At 51.7% G+C, this 10,840-nt stretch overlaps 1 protein-coding gene across 1 annotated transcript; it reads left to right on the top strand.

Annotated features, from left to right (window-relative positions):
• The first annotated feature begins 4,643 nt into the window (after positions 1 to 4,643).
• Positions 4,644 to 10,103, top strand: LOC139226254 (tyrosine kinase receptor Cad96Ca). The gene is made up of 4 exons (XM_070856882.1): positions 4,644 to 4,712; positions 6,586 to 6,685; positions 7,534 to 7,633; positions 9,766 to 10,103. The coding sequence occupies exons 1-4, from the start codon at positions 4,700 to 4,702 to the stop codon at positions 9,889 to 9,891; spliced, it is 339 nt and encodes a 112-aa protein (XP_070712983.1). The 5' UTR covers positions 4,644 to 4,699; the 3' UTR covers positions 9,892 to 10,103.
• The last annotated feature ends 737 nt before the right edge of the window (positions 10,104 to 10,840 follow it).

Raw genomic sequence — 10,840 nt, 5'->3', positions numbered from 1 at the left:
GAACAAGCCCACTCCCAGAGACACGAGCCCACTCCCAGCGAGAACAAGCCCACTCCCAGAGACACGAGCCCACTCCCAGCGAGAACAAGCCCACTCCCAGAGACACGAGCCCACTCCCAGCGAGAACAAGCCCACTCCCAGAGACACGAGCCCACTCCCAGCGAGAACAAGCCCACTCCCAGAGACACGAGCCCACTCCCAGCGAGAACAAGCCCACTCCCAGAGACACGAGCCCACTCACAGCGAGAACAAGCCCACTCCCAGAGACACGAGCCCACTCCCAGCAAGAACAAGCCCACTCCCAGAGAGGCAAAGATATCAACTGAGAGTGGAGGCCACGGCAATGTTTACAGTGGAGAAAATTCTCCCCCCAGCTCAGCCCCGACACAGCACACAGCAGCTCTACTGTTGGGTTTGTGTAACGTGTCAGTGCCACTACAGAACAGGAAGATCCCAGTAAACCGGCACCCGATACTGCTGGGTAACACCATCAATGGGCGAGGCTCCTCACCGGCCCAACACATCGATGCCACTCGCAGTGGCCATACCCCTCCCCGTACTTTACCCCAGTGTTATACAGTGACAGACCTGTACCCACCAGTACTGTACCACAGTGTTATACAGTGACAGACCTGTACCCACCAGTACTGTACCCCAGTGTTATACAGTGACAGACCTGTACCCACCAGTACTGTACCACAGTGTTATACAGTGACAGACCTGTACCCACCAGTACTGTACCCCAGTGTTATACAGTGACAGACCTGTACCCACCAGTACTGTACCCCAGTGTTATACAGTGACAGACCTGTACCCACCAGTACTGTACCCCAGTGTTATACAGTGACAGACCTGTACCCACCAGTACTGTACCCCAGTGTTATACAGTGACAGACCTGTACCCACCAGTACTGTACCCCAGTGTTATACAGTGACAGACCTGTACACACCAGTACTGTACCCCAATGTTATACAGTGACAGACCTGTATCTACCAGTACTGTACCCCAGTGTTATACAGTGACAGACCTGTACCCACCAGTACTGTACCTCAGTGTTATACAGTGACAGACCTGTACCCACCAGTACTGTAACCCAGTGTTATACAATGACAGACCTGTACCCACCAGTACTGTACCCCAGTGTAATACAGAGACAGACCTGTACCCACCAGTACTGTACCCCAGTGTTATACAGTGACAGACCTGTACCCACCAGTACTGTACCCCAGTGTTATACAGTGACAGACCTGTACCCACCAGTACTGTACCCCAGTGTTATACAATGACAGACCTGTACCCACCAGTACTGTACCCCAGTGTAATACAGAGACAGACCTGTACCCATCAGTACTGTACCCAAGTGTTGTACAGTGACAGACCTGTACCCACCAGTACTGTACCCCAGTGTTACAGTGACAGACCTGTACCCATCAGTACTGTACCCCAGTGTTATACAGTGACAGACCTGTACCCACCAGTACTGTACCCCAGTGTTATACAGTGACAGACCTGTACCCACCAGTACTGTACCCCAGTGTTATACAGTGACAGACCTGTACCCACCAGTACTGTACCACAGTGTTACAGTGACAGATCTGTACCCACCAGTACTGTACCCCAGTGTTATGCAGTGACAGACCTGTACCCACCAGTACTGTACCCCAGTGTTATATAGTGACAGACCTGTACCCACCAGTACTGTACCCCTGTGTTATGCAGTGACAGACCTGTACCCACCAGTACTGTACCCCCGTGTTATGCAGTGACAGACCTGTACTCACCAGTACTGTACCCCAGTGTTATACAGTGACAGACCTGTACCCACCAGTACTGAACCCCAGTGTTATACAGTGACAGACCTGTACCCACCAGTACTGTACCCCTGTGTTATACAGTGACAGACCTGTACCCACCAGTACTGTACCCCATGTTATAGAGTGACAGACCTGTACCCACCAGTACTGTACCCCCGTGTTATACAGTGACAGACCTGTACCCACCAGTACTGTACCCCAGTGTTATACAGTGACAGACCTGTACCCACCAGTACTGTACCCCAGTGTTATACAGTGACAGACCTGTACCCACCAGTACTGTACCCCAGTGTTATACAGTGACAGACCTGTACCCACCAGTACTGTACCCCAGTGTTATACAGTGACAGACCTGTACACACCAGTACTGTACCCCAATGTTATACAGTGACAGACCTGTATCTACCAGTACTGTACCCCAGTGTTATACAGTGACAGACCTGTACCCACCAGTACTGTACCTCAGTGTTATACAGTGACAGACCTGTACCCACCAGTACTGTAACCCAGTGTTATACAATGACAGACCTGTACCCACCAGTACTGTACCCCAGTGTAATACAGAGACAGACCTGTACCCACCAGTACTGTACCCCAGTGTTATACAGTGACAGACCTGTACCCACCAGTACTGTACCCCAGTGTTATACAGTGACAGACCTGTACCCACCAGTACTGTACCCCAGTGTTATACAATGACAGACCTGTACCCACCAGTACTGTACCCCAGTGTAATACAGAGACAGACCTGTACCCATCAGTACTGTACCCAAGTGTTGTACAGTGACAGACCTGTACCCACCAGTACTGTACCCCAGTGTTACAGTGACAGACCTGTACCCATCAGTACTGTACCCCAGTGTTATACAGTGACAGACCTGTACCCACCAGTACTGTACCCCAGTGTTATACAGTGACAGACCTGTACCCACCAGTACTGTACCCCAGTGTTATACAGTGACAGACCTGTACCCACCAGTACTGTACCACAGTGTTACAGTGACAGATCTGTACCCACCAGTACTGTACCCCAGTGTTATGCAGTGACAGACCTGTACCCACCAGTACTGTACCCCAGTGTTATATAGTGACAGACCTGTACCCACCAGTACTGTACCCCTGTGTTATGCAGTGACAGACCTGTACCCACCAGTACTGTACCCCCGTGTTATGCAGTGACAGACCTGTACTCACCAGTACTGTACCCCAGTGTTATACAGTGACAGACCTGTACCCACCAGTACTGAACCCCAGTGTTATACAGTGACAGACCTGTACCCACCAGTACTGTACCCCTGTGTTATACAGTGACAGACCTGTACCCACCAGTACTGTACCCCATGTTATAGAGTGACAGACCTGTACCCACCAGTACTGTACCCCCGTGTTATACAGTGACAGACCTGTACCCACCAGTACTGTACCCCAGTGTTATACAGTGACAGACCTGTACCCACCAGTACTGTACCCCAGTGTTATACAGTGACAGACCTGTACCCACCAGTACTGTACCCCAGTGTTATACAGTGACAGACCTGTACCCACCAGTACTATACCCCAGTGTTATACAGTGACAGACCTATACCCACCAGTACTGTACCACAGTGTTACAGTGACAGATCTGTACCCACCAGTACTGTACCCCTGTGTTATGCAGTGACAGACCTGTACCCACCAGTACTGTACCCCCGTGTTATGCAGTGACAGACCTGTACTCACCAGTACTGTACCCCAGTGTTATACAGTGACAGACCTGTACCCACCAGTACTGAACCCCAGTGTTATACAGTGACAGACCTGTACCCACCAGTACTGTACCCCTGTGTTATGCAGTGACAGACCTGTACCCACCAGTACTGTACCCGAGTTATATAGTGACAGACCTGTACCCACCAGTACTGTACCCCAGTGTTATACAGTGACAGACCTGTACCCATCAGTACTGTACCCCATGTTATAGAGTGACAGACCTGTACCCACCAGTACTGTACCCCCGTGTTATACAGTGACAGACCTGTACCCACCAGTACTGTACCCCAGTGTTATACAGTGACAGACCTGTACCCACCAGTACTGTACCCCAGTGTTATACAGTGACAGACCTGTACCCACCAGTACTGTACCCCAGTGTTATACAGTGACAGACCTGTACCCACCAGTACTGTACCCCAGTGTTATACAGTGACAGACCTGTACCCACCAGTACTGTACCCCAGTGTTATACAGTGACAGACCTGTACCCACCAGTACTGTACCCTAGTGTTATACAGTGACAGACCTGTACCCACCAGTACTGTAGCCCAGTGTTATACAGTGACAGACCTGTACCCACCAGTACTGTACCCCAGTGTTATACAGTGACAGACCTGTACCCACCAGTACTGTACCCCAGTGTTATACAGTGACAGACCTGTACCCACCAGTACTGTAGCCCAGTGTTGTACAGTGACAGACCTGTACCCACCAGTACTGTACCCCAGTGTTATACAGTGACAGACCTGTACCCACCAGTACTGTACCCCAGTGTTATACAGTGACAGACCTGTACCCACCAGTACTATACCCCAGTGTTGTCCAGTTCTGTCCCCAGATTCTCCAGGTTGTTTCTTAGGAGATGGCAGCAGTTCCCTCTCTGGAGAACGGGGAAGCTGGGAAAACAAAGGATGGATTGTGATCTCATTGCACTGATTAAAAAATATAATGTTTTAAACCATAGAACAGAAGCCAGTGAGGGAGTTCCCCGAAGTGAATCTCAGACTGAAGGTTTGATCTTTCTGTGTAGATCCCGGGCATCCCGTTCCGCTGGTACCCACCCGAGTACTTCACCGAGAGCATTTACACCCTGCACGGTGATACCTGGGCCTTTGGCATCCTGCTCTGGGAGATGGAGAGTTTGGGTAAGGAATCTGCAGACAACAGGGCTGGCTGAGCGCTCCCCTCCCCCATCACCCCACCCACCCCTCCCCCACCACCCACCCCTCCCCCGATACCCTCCCCTCCCTCACCATCCCCTCCCCCAACACACACACCTCCTTCCCCTGCTCCAACACCCTCCCCTCCCTCCCCCTACACCCTCCCGCTACACCCACCCCTCCCCAGACACCCACCCCTCCCCCGACACCCACCCCTCCCCCGACACCCTCCCTCAACACACACACCTTCTTCCCCTCCCTCAACACCCGCCCCCAACACCCACACTCTCCCCTCCCTCCTCCAACACCCTCCCCTCCCCCTCCCCCACACGTCCTCATCTCCGCCCCCAACTTCGACACTCTCCCTCCCCTCCCCCACCACCACCCTCCCCCTCACTCCAACATCCTCCCCTCCCCCCACCACCACACTCCCCCTCTCACTCCCCCTCTCACTCCCCCACCCTCCACCAACAACTCCACACTCTCCCTTCCCCACATGTGCTTTTTGTGGTATACATCAATGATTTAGACTTGAATGCAGGGGGTATGATTAAGAAGTTTGCAGATGATACAAAAATTGGCCGTGTGGTTGATAATGAAGAAGAAAGCTGCGGACTGCAGGAAGATATCGATGAACTGGTCAGGTGGGCAGAACAGTGGCAAATGGAATTCAATCCGGAGAAGTGTGAGGTAATGTATTTGTGGACGGCTAACAAGGCAAGGGAATACACATTAAATAGTAGGACACTGAGAAGTGTAGAGGAACAAAGGGACCTGGGAGTGCAGGTCCACAGATCCCTGAAGGTAGCAGGCCTGGTAGATAAGGTGGTTAAGAAGGCAAAAGGGATAGTTGCAAGAGCAGGGTGGTTATGCTTGAACTGTATAAAACCTTTTCTGTTTTTATTTCAGATTCCAGCATCCGCTGTATTTTGCTTTTATAGAAAACACTAGTTAGTTCAGTTCTGGTCACCACATTACAGGAAAGATGTGATTGCACTGGAGAGGGTACAGAGGAGATTTACGAGGATGTTGCCTGGACTGGAGAATTTTAGCTATGAGGAAAGATTGGATAGGCTGGGGTTGTTTTCTTTGGAACAGAGGAGGCTGAGGGGAGACCTGATAGGGGTGTATAAAATTAAGAGGGGCCTGGATAGAGTGGATAGGAAGGACCTGTTTCCCTCAGCAGAGGGCTCAACAACCAGGGAGCATAGATTTAAAGTAATTGGGGAGAGGTTTAGAGGGGATTTGAGAGGACATTTTTTTCACCCAGAGGGTGGTGGGGGTCTGGAACTCACTGCCTGAAAGGGTGGTAGAGGCAGAAACCCTCACCGCATTTAAAAAGTACCTGGATGTGCACCTGAAGTGCCGTAACCCACAGGGCTACAGACTGAGAGCTGGGAAGTGGGATTAGGCTGGGTAGCTCTTTGTCGGCCGGCGTGGACACGATGAGCCGAATGGCCTCCTTCTGTGCCTTAAACTTCTATCATTTTCCCACCGCACCCCTCCTCTCGGTAACGTGCCGCTCGCCTGCTCCCCTGACGGTATTGGCAGATTGTTGGCGTCTTTACCGCGCATCAGTCACCCTCATCAGCGACCAGGGGATCAAACCTGACACCGTTCCTGGTGTTTGAGGTTTAATCTTCTTGCTGATAAACGGGCAGGGTGGCCGAGGGTTACCCTGGGTCAGTTGGGGGCAGTTTGAGAAACGACTTGGTCTCTGCGTTGCCCCGGCGGGTGAGTGCGGCGCTCAGTGTCTGTTGCAATGGACGGACAGTGGTGCGGCACGGACACTGCCGGTCTCGATTCCACAGCCTGAGGTGGCTGGTCTGCTGACACTCAGCTCTGCTCTTCGTTGCAGGTAGCTCCCCGTACCCCGAGTTCGAGACGGCGGACGAGGTGGTGATGAATGTTTGCTCTGGATACAAGATGAAGAAGCCTCAGCAGTGTCGGGATGAGATGTACGTGCGCACATTTTCATTTCTGCTCGCTTTCCCTCCCCACCAACCTCTCTGCTGCTCGCAGGCTCCATGGGGGCGGGGGTCGGTGGTGTTGGGGGGGGGAGGGAGGGGGGGAAGAAGGGCCGGCCGTCTAATCATTCAGTCACTCAGACCATTTACCGCACTGTACCAATCCGGCCCCGCCGGCCCAGATACACCGGTGGGTGGGGGGAGCTGATGTGGTGTCTATTACCCCAGGATAACACACGGATGCTGCTCAGTACGTCAGCTGGGTCACACTCTCTCTCTTCTCTGAGTCAGAAGTTTGGGGATCTGGGCCCAGTACAGTATAAAAGGAGCTTTAATCTGTATCTAATCCCCTCTACCTGCCCTGGGAGTGTTTGATGGGACAGTGTAGAGGGAGCTTTACTCTGTATCTAACCCCGTGCTGTACCTGCCCTGGGAGTGTTTGATGGGACAGTGCAGAGGGAGCTTTACTCTGTATCTAACCCCCTGTACCTGCCCTGGGAGTGTTTGATGGGACAGTGTAGAGGGAGCTTTACTCCGTATCTAACCCCATGCTGTACCTGCCCTGGGAGTGTTTGATGGGACAGTGCAGAGGGAGCTTTACGCTGTATCTAACCCCGTGCTGTACCTGCCCTGGGAGTGTTTGATGGGATAGTGTAGAGGGAGCTTTACTCTGTATCTAACCTATGCTGTACCTGCCCTGGGACTGTTTGATGGGATAGTGTAGAGGGAGCTTTACTCTGTATCTAACCCCGTGCTGTACTTGCTCTGGGACTGTTTGATGGGATAGTGTAGAGGGAGCTTTACTCTGTATCTAACCTGTACTGTGTGTGTTTGTCCAGTTGGGAACTGATGGATTTTTGCTGGACGGAAAGATACGAGGAGAGGCCAATGTTCAGCGACATCACCAAGTACCTGGAGGATCTGGTGGAGAACGATGCAGTGAGTGAGGGGCTGTGGGCAGAGCAAAGCTTCCCTTGGCTAAAGCGAGCGATTCCTCGGGCTGTGCACTGAGCCACATGGAGCAGGAGTTTGTCACTCACAGCTCTTGCCTCGGCTGAGTTAGCCGAGCTCAGCATGGGGCGGGGGGAGGGGTTCTCCCCGTGGGCTGGAAGGGGTGGAACGGAGTCAACAATCCGGGTTCCTGATCCTCGTCTCCATTCACTGATCGCCAGTGTGTGTGTGTGGGGGGGGGGGATCACACAGGCATCGGTGTGATGCCTTCCTCGGTCAAACTGCCTGTCGACAGTTAGGTTGAACTATACAGAATGCCCACTTAGTGAGACATACAGAGGGCAGACAGGATCTGTGGAACTGTACCCCAGGGAGCGTCAGCACCTTCAGGAACTGTACCCCAGGGAGAGTCACACCTTCAGGGACTGTACCCCAGGGAGCATCAGCACCTTCAGGAACTGTACCCCAGGGAGAGTCAGCACCTTCAGGGACTGTACCCCAGGGAGCGTCAGCACCTTCAGGAACTGTACCCCAGGGAAAGTCAGCACCTTCAGGAACTGTACCCCAGGGAGAGTCAGCACCTTCAGGGACTGTACCCCAGGGAGAGTCAGCACCTTCAGGGACTGTACCCCAGGGAGAGTCAGCACCTTCAGGGACTGTACCCCAGGGAGAGTCAGCACCTTCAGGGACTGTACCCCAGGGAGAGTATGCACCTTCAGGGACTGTACCCCAAGGAGAGTCAGCACCTTCAGGAACTGTACCCCAGGGAGAGTCAGCACCTTCAGGGACTGTATCCCAGGGAGAGTCAGCACCTTCAGGGACTGTACCCCAAGGAGAGTCAGCACCTTCAGGGACTGTACCCCAGGGAGAGTCAGCACCTTCAGGGACTGTACCCCAGGGAGAGTCAGCACCTTCAGGGACTGTACCCCAGGGAGAGTCAGCACCTTCAGGAACTGTACCCCAGGGAGAGTCAGCACCTTCAGGGACTGTATCCCAGGGAGAGTCAGCACCTTCAGGGACTGTACCCCAGGGAGAGTCAGCACATTCAGGGAGTGTACCCCAGGGAGAGTCATCACCTTCAGGCCAAGTTTACTGACGATACAAAGATGGCAGGAAAAGCAATGTGTGAGGAGGACACAAAAAATCTGCAAAAGGACATAGACAGGCTAAGTGAGTGGGCAAAAATTTGGCAGATGGAGTTTAATGTTGGAAGTGTGAGGTCATCACTTCGGCAGAAAAAAATCAAAGAGCAAGTTATTATTTAAATGGAGAAAGATTGCAAAGTGCCGCAGTACAGCGGGACCTGGGGGTACTTGTGCATAAAACACAAAAGGATAGTATGCAGGTACAGCAAGTGATCAGGAAGGTCAATGATATCTTGGCCTTTATTGCAAAGGGGATGGAGTATAAAAGCAGGGAAGTCTTGCTGCAGTTATACAGGGTATTGGTGAGGTCACACCTGGAATACTGCATGCAGTTTTGATCTCCATATTTACGAAAAGATATACTTGTTTTGGAGACAGTTCAGAGAAGGTTCACTTGGTTGATTCCGGGGATGAGGGGTTTGACTTATAAGGAAAGGTTGAGTAGGTTGGGCCTCTACTCATTGGAGTTCAGAAGAATGAGGTGATCTTATCCAAACGTATAAGATTATGAGGGGACTTGACAAGGTGGATGCAGAGAGGATGTTTCCACTGATGGGGGAGACTAGAACTCGAAGGCATGATCTTAGAATAAGGTGCCGCCCATTTAAAACAGAGATGAGGAGAAATTACTTCTCTCAGCGGGTTGTCAATCTGTGGAATTCGCTGCCAAGAGACCTGTGGAAGCCGGGACATTGAATAAATTTAAGACAGGAATAGACAGTTTCTTAAACGATAAGGGGATAAGGAGTTATGTGGAGTGGGCGGAGAAGTGGATGATCAGATCAGCCATGATCTTATTGAATGGCGGAGCAGGCTCGAGGGGCCGTATGGCCGACTCCTGTTCCTATTTCTTATGGTCTTATGAACTGTACCCCAGGGAGAGACCGTCAATGCAGAGGGAGGTTTGTACGCTGCGTACTCTGGTTCCGAGTGCTGATCGTAACTAACGCTGCCACCTCTCTCGCTTACATTCAGGATTACATTCAGGTGGAGGACTGTACGGAGGAACATCACCCGCTGAGCACCTCTCCCCCATGGACACTGCCTCACCCCTCCTGTGTCCAGAACACGTACGTCACGGGCTGGCAGGATTCGGTGTGAAGCAGCGGTGGATGTGGCGGGGTGGGGGTGGTGAGCCCCCAGTGAACCCCTGAACCCCAACCGTGCTATGCAGGAACCTGACTGAATGAAGAACAGTGGTGTGAAGATGGTCTAGTTGTTTTGCCACAGGGAGAGTTTGTATTCAGCCATTGTGGAGTCTACAAGCTTGTTCAACCTGCGCAATGGACCTTGGGCTTGGAAGCGTTGAATTAACCCGGCTGTGTATCTATTATATATATATATTACAGATATGTACAGTACATGTGCAAATACATTGTATAATTTTGTCTTTGTTCATTGTTGAATTGTGGGTGTCGCTGGCAAAGCCAACATTTATTGCCTATCCCTAGTTGCTCTGAGAAGGTGGTGGGCCATGTTGAACCGCTGGTAGTGGGCTTAATACACACGGTCAGTGGATAGCACACCCACCTCTGAGTTAGAAGGTTGTGGGTTCAAGTCCCACCACAGGAACTTGAGCACAGAAATCTAGGCTGACACTCCAATGCAGTGCTGAGGGAGCACCGCACTGTCGGAGGTGCCGTCTTTCAGATGAGACGTCAAACCGAGGCCCCGTCTGCTCTCACAGGTGGACCTTATTGGTAAAAGATCCCATGGCACTATTTTGAAGAAGAGCAGAGGGAGTTCTCTCTGGTGTCCTGGGGCCAATATTTATCCCTCAACCAACATAACAAAAACAAATTATCTGGGTCATTATCACATTGCTGTGTGTGGGAGCTTGCTGTGTGCAAAATGGCTGCTGCATTGCCCACATTACAGCAGTGACTACACTCCAAAAGTACATCATTGTAAAGCGTTTTGAGACGTCCTGTGGTCGTGAAAGGCGCTATAGAAATGCAAGTCTTTCTTTTTTTACTGAGTGGCCACTTCAGATGTTCAGAGTCAGCCACGTTGGTGAGCTGGTTGAACATAAGAACATAAGAATTAGGAA

This window comes from Pristiophorus japonicus, chromosome 16 (genome assembly GCF_044704955.1).
Source record: "Pristiophorus japonicus isolate sPriJap1 chromosome 16, sPriJap1.hap1, whole genome shotgun sequence".
Lineage (NCBI taxonomy): Eukaryota > Metazoa > Chordata > Chondrichthyes > Pristiophoridae > Pristiophorus > Pristiophorus japonicus.
This window is presented reverse-complemented; position numbering and strand designations above follow the sequence as displayed.

Coding starts and splice junctions, on each gene's coding strand:
- LOC139226254 (XM_070856882.1), top strand. Junction 6,686..7,533: donor CAGCAGTGTCGGGATGAGAT/GTACGTGCGCAC, acceptor GTGTTTGTCCAG/TTGGGAACTGATGGATTTTT. Junction 7,634..9,765: donor ATCTGGTGGAGAACGATGCA/GTGAGTGAGGGG, acceptor GCTTACATTCAG/GATTACATTCAGGTGGAGGA.